The sequence below is a fragment of the Kwoniella dendrophila genome, chromosome 7, assembly GCF_036810415.1.
Source record: "Kwoniella dendrophila CBS 6074 chromosome 7, complete sequence".
Classification (NCBI taxonomy): Eukaryota; Fungi; Basidiomycota; class Tremellomycetes; order Tremellales; family Cryptococcaceae; genus Kwoniella; species Kwoniella dendrophila.
The window spans coordinates 1,513,691-1,534,857 of record NC_089482.1 but is presented as its reverse complement, the minus strand read 5'-3'; the positions used below and the strand labels follow the sequence as shown (position 1 = coordinate 1,534,857).

The window sequence follows — 21,167 nt, the reverse complement described above, 5'->3', positions numbered from 1 at the left end:
GTCGGTTTTAGTACCTGTCGGACCTTGTTATGCGGCTGTGTCTTTTTCTTTGTTTTGCTTGCTTTTCGCTTTGTTGCTTTCTCGATCATCATATTATTTCCCCTTCTCTTGCATATTTACACAACCATTTTTACCATGTACATACAATTAAATAGATTATTAAAATAAATTAAATAGAATAGATAAAAATAAATATTTCTTTCTTTCTACATGCATTGCTTTCTCGGACTCCAACAATCAAAAGATGGTCATTGTCCGACTGTGGAAACCCATGTAACGACTTGGAATGATTATTGCAAGATTGATTAGATACTGTAGGAATGGGATGCACTGCACATAGGGGGTTATGTATCTTATTCTGCTCATGATATAGTAAAGAAACGAGAAGAGTTGTGTTGGCATATGCTGTGGGAGGAAGAAGCAAACCCGTTCCGGTGGATGGAGCGATTTGCTACGGAAGGATTCGACATGTAGTCATTGCATGTTCGCTACGTTGCTGTATAAAATGGGTATGATATGCGGTTATATATTTGTGATATGTATTGGTATATATAGATTTATATGGCTAGGTAACTCTTGAACACTTCGTTCTATTTTGTCGCCTCGTCCCTTATAATTGGATCTTCACACTGGAGAGGTAATGTCTGTTACACAACGAACGTCTGATGATATGATGATATGATGTTGATGTTTATACTTTACTCAAGAAATTGTCCAATGACAATTCTGCATATTCTTCTTCTGGAGGTAAATCATCGAGTCTATTGATATGAGTTATTACATCAGTATTATCCTTCTTGAGAAATGGTCATAACATTATTAATGTACTTACCCTTCTAACATTTTACTCATTGATGTTGGACCTGAAGATGTAGAAGTTTTAGGTTTAACAGGTTCACCTTCAGCCGAAACTTTGAATAAATCCAATACTTCTCCTGTATTCATTGAACCTAAACCAGCATTTTGTTGAGTTACAACTGATGATGCTATATTAAGCTTGAATCTTTGTAGACTAACGTGGTAAAATTCAGATAGATTAGTTCATGTATTTGTGAGAATCACAACAGCAACTGTGATATGTAAATGACGAAAAGTTTTATAGACTTACCCCATGATTTTCTCTTCCAATGTACCTCTAGTAATTAATCTATAAACATTAACGACTTTTCTTTGACCTAATCTATGTGCTCTATCCATAGCTTGTAAATCTTTCATTGGATTCCAATCATGATCTACAAAGATAACTGTATCTGCTCCAGTTAAATTTAAACCTAAACCACCAACTGAAGTAGTTAATAATAAAACATCAATTCTTGGATCTTGATTAAATGTTTGTACAATAGCATGTCTTTTCTTAGGATCTGTTGATCCATCTAATCTCATATATGATACCGAAGGCATATGGGAACCAAATAAATCTTTTTCAATTAAATCTAACATTGGTCTTAATTGACAAAATATCAATACACGATGTTGATTTACATCATCAGATAATTTATCGGGTGTTTGTCCTATACCACAATCAGATAACAGTTGTCTGTCGTCCAAATGGATGGAAAAATCAGCAAGTTTGTTATGTATATATGGAGTATATTACTCACTTCAAAGCTTCCATTTTGGGTGCAATACTAATATCATGTAAACCTCCTACACCAGCACCAGATTCTACTCCCAACTTCTTTTGAATCTGTTTAAATCTATCAGGTTGTTGATCAAGTACTAATGCTGGATGATTACATAATTTTCTTAAATATTGTAAACTCTGGAAAACATGTCCTTGACCTGCACCTTTACCACTATTCTCTTGTATATCTGTCGAAACTTCTTCACCAGCTTCTTGAGCTGCTTGGGATTTGGAAAATTCATCATATAGATGTTTTTGTACTGAAGATAATTCACAGTAATAATCTTGAATGATTTTAGGTGGTAAATCATGTAAAACATCTTCCTTTAATCGTCGAAGTAAGAATGGTAAGACCTGTTTATGTAATGCTTCTAACGCTGATGAAGCTATATGAAATCGTTTTTGTATGAGCACTGTACATTAGATACTTGTTTCCAGAACAGATAGAAGGGCTTCAACTTACCAGCTTCACGTTCTTTAGGTGTAGCTTTACCTTCTCTATCCACTAAGATGGGTTTAGAGAATCTGTCATTGAAAACTCTTTCACTACCTAAAAAGCCAGGCATTAAAAAATCAAATAAACTCCATAATTCTAATACATTGTTTTGGATTGGTGTACCTGAAAGTAATAATCTATGTTGAGCTTTGATCTGTTTTACAGCAACAGATAATTTTGTTTTGGCATTTTTGATTATATGACCTTCATCTAAAACACAATATAAGAAATTGAATTTAGTTAATTCCGTTATATCTGATCTAACTGATTCATATGATGTAATTATAACATCATGATAACGTATTCTTGATCTTAGTATTGATCTTTCACTTGCATTTCCCACATATTGCATTGGTTTGAGGTGAGGTGTAAATTTGAGGATCTCATGATACCAATGACCGGTCAAAGTCGGTGGACAAACTATCATAGATGGTAAATGAGCTGTATCAACTGATTTAGTGGAAGCATGTCGACTGGCCCTCTCATGGTGTTTACTGGCAATGATACAGATACTTTGCAGTGATTTACCCAGACCCATATCTATACAAGTATGTCAGCCATGTTGTGTAGCGATACCAGTATTACTAGAAAGACGTACCATCACATAGTATACCATGCAATTGATACTTTGCCAAAAATGCTAACCAACTAACACCATCCTTTTGATATTGTCTGAGATCTGCCTCTACTTTGACCGGTATCTGGTATTGCTCGGCTTTACTGCCATCGAGCAATTGCATGAGGAATTTTCTCTCTTCATCTCGTTTGGCGAGTAATTCAGGGGAAAATCCTTCCGGATCTGGGATACCAGCCTATTGAGAAAAATTGATTAGCTAAAACTTGCACCGACATAGCTAGACCGCGAGCTCACCTCTAAAGGAACCATCTTGACCAGGGAAGCGAAAGAACTGGTAGAAAGGAGTCGAACATGTTCATTCGGATCACTCATTCTACCAAGTATAGGCACAATAAGGAAGAGGACATAAGGTAAAGCCTTGATATCCAAGATTTTGATGGTATCTACATGATGACATCCGTCAGCTCTATTTTTCTCTAGACAAATTTCAGACTCACGATGAATAGCCTCTACGGCACCTTGTCTTGATGACACCCTTGTAGCATCTCCAACAAGCGGTACAACATCATCCACCACCTTTTTCATACCATCATTCAACATAACATCGCATAACGCTGCCAGACATTTAGCTGCAGAATGTCGAATAACAGCAAAGGAACTTTGTAGTGCCATGATGATAGGTAGGAACAGGGCGTCAAGTTTTGGATGAAGGATCGGGTCGAGTTCAGGTACGATGAGGCGAAGAGATGTAAGACAATCAATTATATCTTGTCCTGCTTGTACATTTCCGGACAGACGCTGATCAATCTCCTCAATGTTTGTGCCTGTATTGATAAGTAAGCATAACTTTACGAGGACAAACATTGACATATTCTCCTAACTCACCTGAAGCGAAATTGGCAAGTAGAGCAGCACTGATACCTTGCCAGAATCTAGGTACACCGTCAACTAGCCTATCTCCAAACTTGTTTGCTAGAGCTTTGAAAGCTTCAAGAGCACCCCTTCTCGTTATTCTAGCAGCAATCTGTTCTTCGTTTTCTTCCGGCATATCCTTCCCTGGCCCCTTCTTGGTGGCGTTGGCTGCTGATGCTTTTTCTTCTTTCAAAGTGATGATACCTGAGATTGCGGTCGAATTAGGAGCAAAGATAGGAGTAATTGACGTATCGGAGCACAGGAAAGCGAATAGATTTCCGATGACTTTGTCTGAAGGATTAACTCGCCCGGTGAACAGCGGTGTTGTCGTGTATTCTACGAAAGCAGCTACTGAAGAGGCAGCACGGGATTGAAGAATTTCGTTCTCCTCTTTCTGTTAGGTTATTAGCTAACCAATCGGTATAGATATATGAAAGAACTGACCTTAACTGCATCCATCAAGCTTTTGATTACTGGACCAAGCTTTTGAGGCATTACGCGTAAAGCTACTAGAGCACTTGCTATTCCCGCCATAACTTGAGTATCGTATCTTTCTTTCATTACTGCAAAATAACCAATAGATCCCATGATTTTTCGCTGTCTATCCCTCAGTGAAGTCAAAGCAACCTTTTGTGCCGGTTTAGTGAGTAGTTTGGATAATGCTTCGAAAGTTGGTCCTATGGCTTGTTGGGCTGTAGCAAGTGAAAATACATCTTGAGCGGTGCTGAGAGGATCGATTCGGCTGGGTAAAGATGGTATTCTGTCCTTGGAGACTTTGCCCTCTACGTTGAAAGCATTGAGAAGGGCGTGACATTTGGTATATATACGTTGAAGGATGACTGACATTTCATGATATGTCGCTGGAGGAGGTGATCCCACCCGATCTATCAAAATGGATACTAACGGTTGGATCAGGTCATCTGAGATACCCAGACTAATTGGTTCATCTTTAGGTGTCCGGTGCTGATCTGCATGTAATGCCCGTTCCTGAATAACTGCAGTACCCATAAGAACTTGGTGAGCACTAGCCGAGCTGAGGTATTGTTGCAGGTGTCGTATATCGTTCTCCTATATCTCTGTTATTAAAACCCTTTACACCGTATACTCAGGGTAAACTTTTACTCACTTCATCATCATGGAATCTTCTCAGCATACCAAGCGCTTTAGCTCCCGTTAATCTAGTCTGAAGAGCTATGTTCATAGAAACCAATGACATATCGCCTGCCATCATAGCTTTATCTACATTGTGACCTGTAGTGGAGTTTTTGGCTTTTCTAAATAAGGTAGAATCGAATGGAGCTCCTATCGGTGTCATGACCAGAGTGAACCAATCATCTAACTCCATCAATGTAATTTCTTCACCACATTCTTCTGATATCTCTTGGAAAGCAGAATCGAAAGCTTTAAGCGACAATTCTCTAATATCCTGTCTTTCTTCTAACAGTACATTTTGGAATAAGAAGGAAGCATAATCGTCTGTTAACCACTCTTTGTTGATTGATCGATTTTCGCCAACAGTGAGAAGAATCTTGATTACTGACAAACGTACAGCAGCGATGGGATGACGCATGAACTTGTAAGCGCGAGTTGCAAGAGTCTCTTTGCTATTCGTCATGTATTCCACAACTTGCTCTTGTTTAAGAAGAACACCTGTAAGAAACAATATTTCAGCTGTGATTACTTTATGCCCAAAGGAGAATGCAGCTCACCCAGCAAATCCATCACAGCACCTGTACTACTGCCTAGCTCATCGCCGCCTTCCGTCAAACAGGCCCATAGGGTTGTGAGGAGTTGATGCAGGTCGTCCTCAAGTAATTTACTCGCTATGATGTCCGGTATAGGCGTTAGAGCTGTAGCAGCTACTGTACGAACATCGTCGTCTGAATCGCCAAGACTGCAATACGCGTGGTCAGCAAGCTGAATGGTCAATAGCCTTGTCAACTTACGCTAGTGATCCAGCTTCAACAACATCTTTCAATATATCGAGCTCTGTTGCCTCGATATCAGGCTTGACATCTCCTTCCATCTTAACATCTGCGAGTTTGCTTGTACCCAATAATTCGCCCTTGACGGCCACCTCATATTTCAGACCTAACAAACCAGCATGTCTTACCTCCCAAGTAAACTTTTCACTTTTGTCTAACCCTTCTGCAGCTTTACCACGTTTGGCCCAGGGCTGCTTGACCATCCCCATTAAAGTGGTATGTATTTCCTTGACACCGGTTATATCGATATATTTCAACACTATACCCAATGCTTGAGCAGCGGTTTCTCTAACAGGGGCAATCACTGTATCTCCTACAAAATCACCGAATCTATCTAAAACTAAGAGGGAAAGCAAATGTCGGGACAAGTTTAACCAGACTGTAGATTCACTTGAAGCATATGATGAACCGAGTGAACGAAGGATCTCCATTATTGCTAAAGCGGAGCCATGCCGTATTTGCCATACTGGTTCATGGAGCTTGGGTGATAATTCTGATAACACAGTCGTCCATGGTGACTGACCCTTAATGAGATTAAGTATCTTGACTGAAGAAGTGATGATAGGGTTACCATCAGTGTCGACTATGGGTTCCACTTGACCACCTGACCCAGCCTGAGCTGCAATCCGAGCCTTAGCTCCAGGATCGATGGTAACGACTTCAGGTTTCACGTCTTCTGCTTTAACACTTGATGTTGTAGGTAGTTCTGGAGGTGTCGAAACAGGTGAGGGTGCAGCTGAATTTGGTACACTTCCTGAAGCTTTCTCGTTCATCTTTCGCATTCTACATCGAGTATGTTATCAGCTTGTGCCTTTCCTAAGGAACATTCAGCTTACTTGTTTGCCTCTTCCACCATATTGCCCTTCTTCCGTTTCAGCATAGTGATTTGTCTAGCACTTAAACCTTCAAATATATTCTGAGGTGGAGGCGGAGGTGCGGAAGGTTCTCTACTTGGACCAGCTCTTGAACCATTTTGATCTTTATTTTCACCATTCATATCTTCATCTTCATCTCCTATAACTTTGTCTACATCATCTCCCCATCCTACTGCATCACCTAAACCTAATGATCCCATCATTGCTTTACGTCTCTTAGCTTTATCACCAGGTAATGGTTTAGCTATATATTCCCTTCCTGCCGAAGCCAGTAATGTTGAACTTGTTTTCAGCAATTCAGGAAGATTGATCGGTATTGACAATGAATCATCGTCTATAGTTGAGGTTATAGGGTGAGACCATTCTGGAATATGAGAAGCCAAAAGACCTAAAGCGTATGCTGCTGCATGACGAGTATCCGACACTTTACTTTTCAGTAATGGTAATACCTTGCTTATAGTTTCCAGAACATCGTTCCATGCATCCTCTTCATTTCCACCAGAAGTAAGAGTTACTTGATCATTTCCATTCGAATCTATGTCAGGTTTGATATCTTCCTTAGTTTCTTCAGTTTTAGGTTGATATTGAGTTGTAGCTAAGAAAGCTTTTAATGTTAAATCTGCTAATTGTTTTGCAGCTGTTCTTCGTACATGAGGTGAGGTACCAGTATCAACAAGAAGTATGAGTTTATCACGTCTGGTAGAAATCATGACTTGGATCAGTACTATACTACATAAAAGCCGAAAGGACTGTGTGATAATGAGCAGAAAATGGTTGACTCACCTAAACGACATATCAAAACTACCTTGAACAGCCTTATTCAACAAGTGGACTACCTCCACCTCCTAAGAATCGAGGTTATTTACGTAAAGATGATAAAAAGAAGATGGAGATATTGGCGGTACTCGCCGACCTCAAAATGGTACAGGGAGAAAGTTGAGGTCTGCGACAAAAAAATTGAGAAGAAAGGGGGATTTTTTCTCTTTTAACGCGTCTGGTATTTACATGAATCCCTTTGTACCCCAATACCTCCTTATATCCTCATCAAAATCGGTGTTTTATATTTTTAGCGGCATTATACCTAGCGAGATGAAAGTGGCATTTCAAAGCTTACCATCCTTCTACACAATTCCAACTGAGCATACGAATACATACACTGCTCTGTGTTGCAGAATCTTTGGTCAACGACGGATAGAACATTATCAGATTGTAAACGTCCAAAAGTATGCTCAATAATGCAGTCGAGCACCCTATCAATTTGATACACACTCATTCGTCACGAAGTACACTTGGGTTTGGTAAAAGGTGAAACACTTTTACATGTTTGTTTGGATCAGTGAGGCCGAAGATGCAGCGACGTCATTGGGAATCAACTCTGCTACTATATTATATGTGGTAAGCTTGACGTCCGCCTTCTTCTCTCAAGCTCGTATTGCGACTGAAAATACGTATCAGATGAGGAGTTGGAAGAGTTTCACTCATCTCGGGCAGGCGCAGAAGTTTACAGATTAGCGCAAGCATAACCCCCATGTATGGTAAATGTTTTTTTATTGTTTTTATGGTACTTGCCACACCATCTAAATTTGCAAAGATGCTTTGATCATCTACGTTTTTACAACACCGGTTCGATCGGGAATCAAGGAACCTTTTCCTGTTCATCCGGATTCATAAGGCACAGAAGAATCGCCGTTTACTTTTTCATTAAGTTATCTTTTAGGGTTTCACCTTTTTATATCTCATTTCACGGTCGAGACGCGTCTTCGTTATTGCTTGATGATGCTTGTACCGTAGCTTCCTTTTTAGTCTTAGTGCCAGATTTTCATTTGTTTGGGTACGTGATTTTTAGTCCAATACCTTAGCTTTAATTATCAGTCATTATTCTTTCTTGATTCCCGGTTTGACACCGTGAAATATGTGACGGAAAGGCAACATGCTTTCGAAGATACAAGGAAATGCACTTTGTTACGTCTACTTTTGAACGCGAAGAAATTGATAGGGAAGTTGAAGAAGGAAGGGACAACAACGGATCAAAGCTTTTTGTTTTCTTTTGTTCCAAATTAACCTTGTTCTTAATCATCAATTTGATATGTATCGCTTGGGGCTTCAGTAAGAATAGGGTGCAAAAGCTTTGATATTCCATACTGTGCCTTTAAGCCAGGCCCCACGATCTAAGCACATCTTGTATATAACCCTGAAGCAAATAGCATCTGTTGTGTCATATCAGATTAAAACGATTTTAGTATAAAGCCCTGATTTTCCTCTGATCGTATAGGTAGTAATTCTTGTAATGTTCAGTTCGTCTACCGTTATTTCATCTCTTTTGAGAGAGTCAAAGTTAACGAAACAAATCACGGATAACGAGAATAACTGTTTGTTTATTTGTGTTGATCCGGTTAGTCCGAAAAATAAAACATCGCGTCCTTTAATAATAACTAAAATGTCTTTGAAAAGGTTGTTTGAGACTTAGAAAGAAGTGGTCTCAGAAAAATTCATATAAACCATCTCAATACTTTCTATAATCGTCATTTTCTCCTTTTTTCTTTCCATCCAAGCTAATAAAAACTTAAATCTATATATATATATATCATATTCAATTGATACAACTTCACGCTCTTTTAACGACAACACAACCACATCATCATCATTCATATTTTCGAATACAACTAATTCAACGACTTTTTATCTAACAAATAAATCAATAACGATGTCTGCTAAAACTCTCTTCTTTGTCGCTGCCGCCGCTATCAGTGCTGCCGTTGTTAACGGTCAAGCTGCTCCAAACTGGCAATATGTGAGTTTCATTTGATATTCAGACTAATACTTTGTATGCTATATATGCTTACTCTACTATATCACTTAGATTCCATCTGCCTGTAAAGATCAATGTGCTTCAACTCTTGAATCATCTTACCTTTGTGAAGTGAGTCATAGCGTCTCTCTCGTATTTCGGTACCGCTTAGACCTGCTATAACAATTATCCCTTGCCTTCTCTTCGATGAAACGCGTTTGATGCTGACTGATTTTCCGATCATGTTAGACCACCTACTCATCAGCAACTGAAGTTTACGGTTGTTTCTGTAACAACTACCCAACTGATGTCGATTCATGTTCATCATGTTTAAACTCTAACGACGCTTCCGCTCTTGGATCTCTCCTTACCTCAACCCAAACCGGATGTACAACAGCCAAACAACAATGTTTCTTTGAGTGTTCATTCGATACTTGTGCTTCAACTGATGTCGCTTGTCAATGTAAGTTAATTTCATTACGCGCCTTTTTTTTGAAAGCACAATACTAATGAACTTCATTTGCTTTCTATAGGTGGTGCTGATTACCTCGCCAACATCTACAACTGTGCTTCATGTAACACTGCCAACAACAACGCTGGTACAACCCAAGTCACCGATTTCCAATCTTTACAAGATTCATGTAAAAACCAAAATTACACCGGTGCTGATCAAACTTTCACCACTAAAGGTCTTCCTGCTATTGCCACTGGTAAGTCTACGATATCTCATCATACCATATTCTAGAATGAAGCTGATGTATTGAGGTTTCTATAGATGCCTACAACGCCCCAACATTAACTGCTACCGGTGGTGGTGCCGCTGCTACTGGTGATGCTACTGAATTAGGTGGTGGTTCCTCATCAGTCTCAGGTGCCGCTGCTGGTACAACTGCCGCTGCTGCTGCTTCAAGTGTTGTTTCTTCCGTTTCTGCTGCTGCCTCCAAAACCGCTGCCGTTGCTTCAGGTGCTTCAGCTTCAGGTGCATCAAAAGCAGCTAGTGCAACTGGTTCAGCTTCAAAAACTGGTGCTTCAGCTTCCGCCTCAGCCTCAGCTTCAGCAGGTGCTTCATCAGGTGCCCTCAACGTTGCCGCCCCAGCTTTCGCTGGTATCTTCGCTTTAGTCGGTGCCGTCGCCGCTCTTATCTAAATATAATCTTAAAACTTGAAGTACAGATTAAAGGAGACAGTTAGGGAGAGGATCACGGAATTTATGTTTCTTTAATGCCATTTTACTTTCGATAGTTATATTTTTCATGTCATCTCAAACGAACATTTTTTTTCATGATCAAATATATTTTCATTTTACTTTCGTTTCGCTATTTTCTTTCGTATATAAGGATAAATCAAGTTATAAAAAGCAGAATGCAGCTTGTGGGTTAAACTGTTCATTCATGTTCATGACTGAGGGACAAGTTCCTCGACGGTGTTGTTAGCAGCTCTTGTATCTAGTTCGACTGACAAGCAGGAACCATTCGTTACAGGACCTTACATCCCTTCTACGATGTACAGTAACATCATTCAGTTGCTTAAAATAGATTTAAAAATCACATGTAAAAATTCGCCGGGCCGAAATTACGCTTAAAAATTAAACTCACCTCCGCAATCGTTGTTCACCTGATCAAGATTATCGTCATTTTCATCTAATTTATCTTTTTCATCCTGGATCTTTGCATGCAGAAATAATATTGAACACCTATATTGGAATTTCATTTTAGCGCTAAAATTCAGCAGGGCCGACTTTCGCATCAAGATCAACTGGGTTAGAACTTGAGTTACAGACTAAATATCTCGGGCCGTCATGAAATCGACAGCTAATATCGAAATTCGAATGATAAAACGATGTCGTGAAAATACTCATCAAGGAGATATATATATATATAATGAGATTGATTGATCAAACGATAGGTAGCCATAGTGAGAAAGTATTTCGACTACTCTAGAATCAATAAATAAAGTGATCCACCATCATGATATCCAGCAAGCTCATATATCTAGCCATTCTTTCTTCTCTACCAATCTCAACATTAGCTAATACATATGCAGAATGTCAGAAACCCAAAGCTCAGGGATATCAATTACAAGGATGTCCAAATGGTACTTTATACGTCTCACAAACTGATCCACAAGCTGGTTATGGTACTATCCAAAGTGCTATTCAAGGTTTACCAAATGATAAGTGAGTAATCAGTATCACATCGTACCGACCGAGATCTCTAATCTGTCTTGACTCGTTATATTTTTGTGTAACAACAAATAGCTCGACTCAGTACATTTTAGTAGGTTCTGGAAATTATCATGAAGTTGTTAATGTTACTAGACAAGGTCCTTTGACAATCATGGTAAGCTTTAGCTTCAATTATGCTTAATGCATATACATACTTGGAACCTTTATATGGGATACAGCTTGCTTTGGGTGTTTACTTTGACTATCCCACTCTTATAGGGTATCACATCATCTCCATCAGATTATACATCAAATACAGTGAAACTATTCAACTCATCATTTATCAATCAGACATCTCAGACTACCTCACAAGATAATGCAGATGCGGTAGTATTGACCATTTCACCTTCGAGAAATGCTTCTTTAGTTGGAAGTGGTCCTTTAGGTGCTCCTTTACAAACTTTATTCGGCTCCTCGGATTTTAGATTGTATAATATCGATGTAGCTAATAGAGCTGTAAGTCAAACAAAACATATTTCTTGCTAAAACCCCTATAGAGGTCAACATCAGAATACAACTTACATTTCGGATATTTGCAGTATGCTGATCTTCTTTAATCTTTCGGTATAGACTGTAAATGGGATCGAATATACAGCCGGTGATACAGGACCTTCAGCAGCTTTATTTGTAAGTTACGCAAATGCTTCTTTCTATGAATGTACATTTTCAAGTTATCAAGATACTTTATATGTCGGTAGAAATGGTAGTGCTATTTTTGTTGGTGGTGAAATAACTGGAACAACCGATTTTGTGAGTTCAACTAACAACTCGAGATACACCTTTTTTCTAATGGAAAACCGTTTATTCTCCAATGTACAGCGATTATCGAGTATCGCTGATATTAATTCTCTCCACACATAGATATATGGTTTCGGTACTGCTTATTTCCAAAATACCACTTTATCAAGTAGGAATACTGGTGGTGGATTAGTTGCTTGGAAAGGTTCTGAACAGTGGTGTAAGTGCGGTTTGGATGATGTAAACCCACTTTATAGCTTGACCCGTCCAATCTCATGTAGCTGTCAGGCTGACCACAAGTTGAAAATGTACAGATGGACCAAATACATTTGGAGCTTATTTCAACAACTCGAAAATTGTCAAAGCGGCAGATGCCAATGCAACTCTCGATCTCAGTGAGTATCGAGAATAAAATAGCAGCTTCAATGTCGAGGTATTATCACTTGCTAATTGAAGATGAGGACATGATAGCTGGAACAAGGGCTTTAGGTAGACCATGGAATAATCAATCCAGAGTAGTTTATATGAACACCTATATGGTGCGTTAACAAATCCTTTTCATGACAATTATCACACAGCTTAAATTTCGACGTTTTCTGACTTACCTGAAAATTTCTTATAGTCCGATATCGTTTTACCTCAAGGTTTCGTTGAATGGTCATCTTCCGATCCTAGGGTTTGTAAGTTTTATTTATTCACACAATAACCCAAAAAGCTTTTTTACATTTAACTCTTTGACGAATATTGACGATGTATAAATCAATGCAGTCCCAAACGTTACCCATTTCATCGAATCAGGTTCATATGGTCCAGGATATAATGCTTCAGCACGTAATTATTCAATTGAAAGTTTTATCTCTTCTGAAGAAGCTAAAAATCAGTATTCAGTTAGCAAGGTTTTTGGTGAATTCCCAAGTTGGGTAGATAGTAATTATGTATACAATTAAAGGAGGGACTCTGCATGATGTAGGACGAAAAGAAGAACCCCAGTAAGGGGAAGATGGTAACTAAAAGGTGCAAATGAAAAACGCATGTTAGGTTACATTCTAATTTCCTATGAGAAATTCTGGTCGTAACTACAATCATACAGTGATGTATCTTATATATTTGTCAATCACCCCATGATTCTTATATCCTCGGTTCCGGCAACTTAACCTGACTCTACAGAATGACATAACCATATCAACTCGCAACCTCCCTGTTACTTATCTTTTGCAAGCAACATTCTTATTGAACATGATCTTATGCGGTCCTCACCTTTCAGCTGAAGATTGATATGCGATTACTGATGGCACGGTTGGTACCTGCAGATGTAAGAGGTGTACTGTATATGTCGATAAAACGGAGTACACACGGGGTATGAGGGAAAGTAAAGTTCATAAGAGGCTTAGATGAAGGCGTTTTAAGCCGCAATGTATGATCACAGCATAATAAATATAAATGTACATAGTGAAGGTATCGGTGCATAAATACGATATCTTATGTGATGTTTCGTAACTCAACATCGTTTCATCTTCACTCAAACTGGAATTTCTGTCTTGGACATGAGTATGTCCGTTTAATCTTTATATTCTATTTATGGTCTGTCCACGTGAAGCCGTAATTATCGGATGGCCATTGTATCAAGAGAATATTACCTTGTAGAGTAATAAATCTTGAAAAAAGGCACATTAAACATCTCAAATGAGGTTTGTACGTACTTCTCTTGTACCTTTTTCCAAGAATTTAAGCAATTATTACCATCAACCCTTATACCCTTATACCCTTAAATTCATTCTAATTACCGTATTGTTCTTTTTATATGTATGGGTAAGGTTAAGATTAACTTGTGAACAATAGATTTTATTGAGATAAAATGCAATGAGAAGAGATGGCTACAATTGATTGTATGCATGTATGTTAAACCAATTCTTCTGCACAGCCAGCAACTTCTGATCTGAAAGATCAAGTAAGTTAAATTTCATCGCTATCACCAATTATCTCTATTCTATTTTGACAGCGACAACGACAAAAACGAACCAAACAAGAGCAACCACAATCCGTTCTTAAATTAGACATATCATCTGACTGATTCGAAACAAAAACGACAAATAGAAGTCAACAGTTTCCTTCGGAGTACCTAACCCAAAATTATATCCGGTACCCAATTGCTATAGAAGAAATCACAACTGTCTTAGATCATCTTACCAGGAAAATTCCACTCAATTGAAAAGGATAAACAGTGGAATTGCTCAAAGAAATAATCACTTGTTTGTTGTAATATTCAATTATTTTCTTAACGTTATCGTCCTTGTCATTGTCATTGTCATTGTCATTGTCATTGTCGAGATTTTACAGTCAGCAATCGACACTATCATTATAACCACTTAAATCTACCAAACAACAGGTATACTTAGATTGCTCGATTGTCTTGAAGATAGTGTAAGTAGTGAGGAATTTTTCTCTTTATCTACGCTTTGCTCAAATGATCGAACATAGCCTGAGCAATGACTTGGACTCGCTATATCATCTGAAACCATGTCAGAAGCTGTGACTGATCGTTTCACATGTTCTGTTGTAACAGTGCCAGTCCCTAGCTACCATCGATCACTAGATAACGAAACAACGAAGCGACGAAACGAGAGTAAAGGCTTTAACCGAGTTTCAGATTCAATCTTAGATATCGGATCATATTCTTGGAAGGAGGGTGTTTAGAAAACAGGAAAGGCAAGGTTCTCTACATTATTAGAATCTTATAAAGTCAACTCAGAACTCAGAGGAACTAGCTCAATCAGGTGTGACAGTTACCATCAATCGTCTCAATCGCTACCATTAGTGCCATTTGTTAGTCCAATTTATCGACGATCATTGCGTACAACAAATTCAGGTCAAGGTCACACTGTTAAAGCCAAGTTTAGTTATTACCTCGGGTATGTGTACTCGTGTACAGTATACATAATTCAGGAGGATATAAAGGTTAAAAACATTAATAAGCATCATTAAAAATCAGCTGCTCACACGCTCTGTTCACCATCAAATATCATTCATCATCATTGTTTACTTAGTAAAGGAAAACAAAAATCAAGGGGATCCAATCTCGATTTTGTTGAGATTTTATCATTATTATTTTATTACCACTATACATATATTCTCATCCACACCTAGTTTCTCGCATCTTTACCTAAAGATAAATTGTCACTCAAAAGTATATTGACAATAGAGGATTAGAACATCTATACGTCGGGACTTAAGGGGTATACACAATATACACACTACAACAACACCTTGTTCAACCTTGACCTTTTTCTTCTGAACAAAAAGCAATCGCGAAACTCCCTATCACAGATAATCCTATTGTTCTTCTCACCCTCGATAGATTATCTTCGATACACGTTTTTTCCCCTATCTAAACTTCTTTGTGACGATTCCATCTGTCATATACATAGCGCTTATCTAATTAGAGGAGTCAACACCCACCTTGCATACATCCTCCTCGCTTCAAGTAATATCAAGCTCAAGAGAAAACTTTCAAGATGGGTGGATGTATGTCAACACCTTCAGAAGACCCCGTAGCTGATAAGAGGAGTAAAGATATAGATAGACAATTGAGAGAGGTGAGTTCTTATCGTTTTTCCTTCAGGTCAACGCGATTGAACGGGGTTTCGTTGGTTGCATCCAAAAACTAAATCTTATCCCATTCCTTTTCTGTTGATAGGATGAGAAGAGATTAGCGAAAGAAGTGAAATTATTACTATTAGGAGCCGGTGCTTCTGGTAAATCAACTATGTAGGTGTATATCATTATTTTTTATCCTCTACCGTACGGTAGTTAATCGAATGATACTGATCTAATGACATGAAATAGATTAAAACAAATGAGATTAATACATGACAAACCATTTGAACCAAGTGAAATAGAAGATTATCGTAAAATAACATTTTCAAATATAGTTGGTGGAATGAGAAATATAATAGATGTAATGGATGAATTAAATTTAGCCGTTTTATCTGAAAATAGAAGATTTATATCTTTAGTTGATTCTGAACCACCAATAAATACAGGTGAATCATATCCAATAAAATATTTAAATGCTTTAAAATCTTTATGGAATGATCCAAATGTACAAGAATGTTATAAAAGAGGAAATGAATTTGCTTTATCAGAAAATATTCCTTATTTTTATTCAAATTTAGATAGATTATTTGAATCAGGTTATATACCTACAAGTGATGATATTTTAAGAGTTAGAAGTAAAACTACGGGTAAGTAATACTTCCATAACCTTTCTTTCTGTTTTCATTTTACCTAACAATAATGATTATGCTTTTACACGTACTGATACTTTATTATTTCATTCACATTTTATAGGTATAAGTGAGACTCGATTCCCGCTCAATGACGTGGTATTTAGGTTATTCGACGTTGGTGGTCAAAGGTGAGTAACATATGACCCCTGTATAAGTGATACGTCAGCTCATTTGTTATTTCATTTATTCAGGTCCGAACGACGAAAATGGGCATCTTGTTTCGGTAAGCGTAATTCTTGAATGATATTGACAGATACACTTTTGCTAACTTGTGGACATGCAGAAAATGTAACCGCTATATTGTTCTTGGTATCTTTATCGGATTACAATTCATGTTTGATAGAAGACAGAGAATCTAATGGTATGCAAGAAGCTTTATTACTATTTGATTCAATTTGTAATTCGCAGTGTGAGTTTACCTTTGTCATCGAATTGCACGGAAACGGATGAAGAGCTGACATATCGCTTCTCGCTTTTAGGGTTTGTTAAAACGTCTATTGTAAGTTCGGACGATGCTGCTGCGAGCGATGTAGCTATCAATTCAGGACTAACCATACCTGACTTAATGCTAGATCTTATTCTTGAATAAAGCAGATATATTGATGGAAAAGGTGAGCTATATAGTTACCGTTTGATAGGTATATGTATACAAGCTGACTGTAACTTTCGCTCCTATAGATTAAAGATCCTCATCAACAGATTAAGAAGCATTTCCCAGAATTCGAAGGTAAACCTGGGTCATTCAATGATGCTGTAGAGTGGGTTTATTACTTCAACTCCCCTTTGTACCTCCAACGTATTAAGAATGCTAGACTGACGAAAAAACCTAACTATTTCACAGGTTCTTCAAGATAAAGTTCCGTACACTCAACAGGACACCATCAAAAGAAATATATTGTCATGTCACAACAGCAGTAGATGTTCAAAATGTTAAAGTTGTGATGGCTGCTTGTCAAGATACGATTCTGAAGAATGCTTTGAGGGATATCGCAATCATATAGTACTACCTGTTGACTGTTGATGAAGAGTAGATTAGAAGGATCACCAAAAATTACTGTATTATAGTATAAGTTAATTAATCGAGTGAAAGCAGGGAAGGAGTTGAACCAGTATCAAAAGATTTTATCTGTATCTGTATTATGGCTAGTACAATCGAAGATACATACATATATATGCTAGGCTATAGAGTTTCCATTAAAGTGACAGGTTGAAGAGATATACAAGCATTATTCATATACATATTTGGTTTTTTTGTGCATGCAAGGTTGTCAATTTAGGGATTGGAGATGTTATGTCTTTCACAGTGAACAAGAACAAGCAGATGATGCATATGCATACAATATTATTAGAATATACGACAATGTAATGTGTTGAGCAAGTGCAATAATTGGAATCCAGACTGATAGACCAGGCAGTGTAGATGCGAGTGTAACTTAAGACATTGAGGTGTCAATCTTAGACTTTTTGTTTGCTCTGCAGTTTTCGTATCTGTTTCGTTCATCTTCGAACACCACACTGCCGAAGCATAGTAGATTCCTTATTTAGAATCAAGATTTCTCTCGTTACATCCCCCTTAGAGAAGAACCTGGATAGTAGTAAAGAAGGCTAGATATTTTGGGTTCATTAGTCAGAAACAGTGCTTTTCACGCTCCAATTCGCATCTTCGCTGGATTTACACCATATCGCTAAGGATTAAATGCATATTCCAAATGGTCCTGATCATATCATGTATAGTTGATGACTTTCAGCTAATCGTACATTGATCATCAAACATCCCCCTCTCCCTCGGTTTCCTTTCTTAATTCTCTGATTTTTTCTTTAATACTTTTCTACACGGTAAAGTCAATTATCTAGCCTGATTGCGGATCATACAAGTAGTAGTACTAACCTCTACTCCTGATTCTTCTTTTTGTTTTTCTTTTTTTTCTCTCCCACTTAGACCGCTGGACGGCTTCATCCCATGCTTTCATATCTGTTCCTCAATATCAACCCACTCAAACGTTCTTTTTCACTTTCAAAGTTATTTTCATCGCCTGGTGCGATTCCTTCAGTTAAACTCATTTATTGGAGTATAGTCAAAAACAACAGTAGCCTGGTGCTCAATCGATCAAAAGTATTGAATATTATCATTAACAATGCCAGAATCAGATCCAGATTCAGCGATATCATCAATACGAATGCGTACAAAGCAGTCAAATCCAATGACGGGTATATCAACTTCAGAATCAAAGCAAGAAGTTGTCAAAAATTCCAATTTGATTTTGGATTCAGACTCAAAGGTGGAGATGGGATCGAAGGGATTGAGAAGAAGAATTGTGATGAATCCACCACAATCATTCATTCAATATGCAGCGTCAATTCAACCATCGCAACCTCAAATCAACGCAAATGGTCCAATGATGATAAATTCAAATGGTCAAGCGGTGTTATTAAGTCCAAATAATCAAAATCAAATTGTATCTACCGATCAGCAGACCACTCAAAATTCACAATCATCGCCACAATCACCTCAAGAAGGTACTACGAAATCTGATTCAGTAGATGATGGACAAGTAGTTCTCAAAGGTGATAAAGTCGTTTTAGTCGCTCCGACTGATACCGCCGCTTCTACTTTGACACCTACGATGACACCTACTCAGATCATATCTTCAGTGATAGCTACTAGTAGTGATATACCAAGTACAACAATGGTAGCGACTAGTGCAATTAGCAACACTGTGGTTAGCACATCAGTCGTTACCAGTGCTACAATCCCCTCGAGTGCTATATCAGCTTCGATCATTCCTACATCCAGTATGACTAGCTCAATCATGACATCTACTTCTAGCTTCAGTTCTTCTACTAGTCCATCTTCAACTCAATCAAGTATTTCAAGTCCAAGTCCAAGTTCAAGCTCTGATCATCATCCACCATCAGCCGGTATAATCTTTTTGATCATTCTATTATCTTTAGCTATCTTTATAGCTTTAGGATCATTATTTCGTTATTTGCTAAAATCACGTAGATTTGGTTGTTTAGGTAGGAAAAGGAGGAATCTTGGTGATGATGATGATGATGATGGATTATCAGATTTAGTTAGAGGTTTTGATACACCAAGAACATTAGGTAGTGGTGGATATAATCCTTATTTACATGCCACAGCAGCAACGTATCCACAAATGGATGAAATACTATCAAATCAACAAGGAAATGAATTAGAAAAAAGATCAAGTTTATTTGCTAGACAAGCAGTTAATTCGAAATCACCTTTTTTACATTCCAATTCACATTCACAGACACAATCTTTATCAAATTCACCTACTACCAATAATAATCATTTTGATATTCCAAATCTACCTATTCCACCACCTTCAGCCTACATAAATCCAAATGACCATTCCGAAGAAATAATAACTAATTTACCACATCATTTATTAGGTGAAACTGGTCCTTTGGAAGTTAGAAATGCTTTACCAGGTGAAGTTGATTCTTACGAAGATCATGATCAAGATAACGAATACCGATATGATCAATATGCTCGACAGAACCAAGATAATCATCATGAAGTTAAAGGTATAGATGGTTTGGTCGGGTTAGGTTTAGGTCAAGGTAGTCCAAGATTTTTAGGTGTTAATGGTGAGTATTTGTAATTTGTCATCGAAGTTGTACTCTGTACTGTGATTGATCTTCTTCCAATATTGCAGGAAACGGTCTACCTGTACCTTGGTCAACACCATTACCACCCCGACCATCATCAATAGATTCATTTGATAGACATAATGATAGACCTAATCCATTTGGTTCATCTTCAACGTTATCAGCTGTGGGCGGTACTGCTGCCGCCGGAACCAATCCAGATAATCTAGTTGCACCGCCATTAGGATTTCCATCACCATCAATCTCACATGATTCATTGAAAAGTTTACCACAATATAATAGAGCAGTTTCAGCTACATGGGCAAGTAATTTAAGAAATACTTTATATAATGCTATTTCAGCTGCTAGAGTTCCTTCTTCATCAACTATAATAGCAAATAATAATAATAATGGTTTGGTAGATGAAGATAAATTTACAAGAACAGTTTCTAATGTTGGAAATATTTATAGAAATGCTTCATCAAGAAGAAAAGCTATACCTGTATTTGATCTTGAAAAAGGTCATGGTGAAGGTTTAAAAGTTGTTGATGAGAAAGATGATCCTTTCAATTCTATGACTATCAACGAAAAGTCACTTTCATCTGATTTAAATAGATTAACAAGTACTTCATCTAATGGTTCATCTTTAGTTATACCAAAAAGATTCAGTACAGGTAATTCAGGTGAACGATTTAAAGGTTTATATACAAGATCAAAATCTTCCACGAACGTTTCGGTTGCTGAGGCTGGAGATGATGGTATAAGTGAAATTGATGATATTAGACCTCCGACTAGAATGGCAGGTGGTGCTAGAGCTGCTGGTGCTAGAACAGGTAGTTTTGTGGTTGTTTAACAAGGCCTAAGGGTATTAAAGTGCGTGGTATATTAATGCGTAACAGATGGAGAGCAGATTGTGGGGAACTTTTGGAAGGCTGGATGGACTTGATGCTGGATAAAGTGCACTGTCATGATGTGCTGACTGTGGGAGAGATCGCTGCGGTCACTTAAATATTCTGATCTGCGATGTGTAGCTGTTATTTGACGAGAT

At 37.8% G+C, this 21,167-nt stretch overlaps 5 protein-coding genes across 5 annotated transcripts; 4 read left to right on the top strand and 1 right to left on the bottom strand.

The window, feature by feature from the left end:
- Positions 1 to 691: 691 nt before the first annotated feature.
- On the bottom strand, positions 692 to 7,179 carry L201_005771 (uncharacterized protein; the record flags this gene model as incomplete). The annotated part of the gene is made up of 14 exons (XM_066221500.1): positions 692 to 761; positions 833 to 1,012; positions 1,109 to 1,537; positions 1,602 to 2,010; positions 2,088 to 2,660; positions 2,719 to 2,932; positions 2,992 to 3,140; positions 3,195 to 3,521; positions 3,583 to 4,003; positions 4,054 to 4,677; positions 4,736 to 5,259; positions 5,319 to 5,503; positions 5,556 to 6,377; positions 6,431 to 7,179. The coding sequence occupies 14 exons, from the start codon at positions 7,177 to 7,179 to the stop codon at positions 692 to 694; spliced, it is 5,676 nt and encodes a 1,891-aa protein (XP_066077597.1).
- A 1,994-nt stretch (positions 7,180 to 9,173) lies between these two features.
- Positions 9,174 to 10,403, top strand: L201_005770 (uncharacterized protein; the record flags this gene model as incomplete). Its single annotated transcript, XM_066221499.1, has 5 exons — positions 9,174 to 9,260; positions 9,330 to 9,389; positions 9,507 to 9,720; positions 9,791 to 9,967; positions 10,033 to 10,403. The coding sequence occupies 5 exons, from the start codon at positions 9,174 to 9,176 to the stop codon at positions 10,401 to 10,403; spliced, it is 909 nt and encodes a 302-aa protein (XP_066077596.1).
- An 820-nt stretch (positions 10,404 to 11,223) lies between these two features.
- Positions 11,224 to 13,165, top strand: L201_005769 (uncharacterized protein; the record flags this gene model as incomplete). Its single annotated transcript, XM_066221498.1, has 9 exons — positions 11,224 to 11,432; positions 11,514 to 11,595; positions 11,700 to 11,936; positions 12,051 to 12,230; positions 12,342 to 12,438; positions 12,533 to 12,613; positions 12,690 to 12,757; positions 12,841 to 12,898; positions 12,987 to 13,165. The coding sequence occupies 9 exons, from the start codon at positions 11,224 to 11,226 to the stop codon at positions 13,163 to 13,165; spliced, it is 1,191 nt and encodes a 396-aa protein (XP_066077595.1).
- A 2,565-nt stretch (positions 13,166 to 15,730) lies between these two features.
- L201_005768 (uncharacterized protein) lies at positions 15,731 to 17,505 on the top strand (the record flags this gene model as incomplete). Its single annotated transcript, XM_066221497.1, has 10 exons — positions 15,731 to 15,811; positions 15,913 to 15,983; positions 16,062 to 16,459; positions 16,566 to 16,632; positions 16,696 to 16,727; positions 16,788 to 16,913; positions 16,984 to 17,003; positions 17,077 to 17,115; positions 17,183 to 17,262; positions 17,346 to 17,505. 10 exons carry the CDS (start codon positions 15,731 to 15,733, stop codon positions 17,503 to 17,505), a joined length of 1,074 nt encoding a protein of 357 aa, XP_066077594.1.
- Positions 17,506 to 18,639: 1,134 nt separating this feature from the next.
- L201_005767 (uncharacterized protein) lies at positions 18,640 to 20,972 on the top strand (the record flags this gene model as incomplete). Its single annotated transcript, XM_066221496.1, has 2 exons — positions 18,640 to 20,119; positions 20,188 to 20,972. 2 exons carry the CDS (start codon positions 18,640 to 18,642, stop codon positions 20,970 to 20,972), a joined length of 2,265 nt encoding a protein of 754 aa, XP_066077593.1.
- Positions 20,973 to 21,167: the final 195 nt, after the last annotated feature.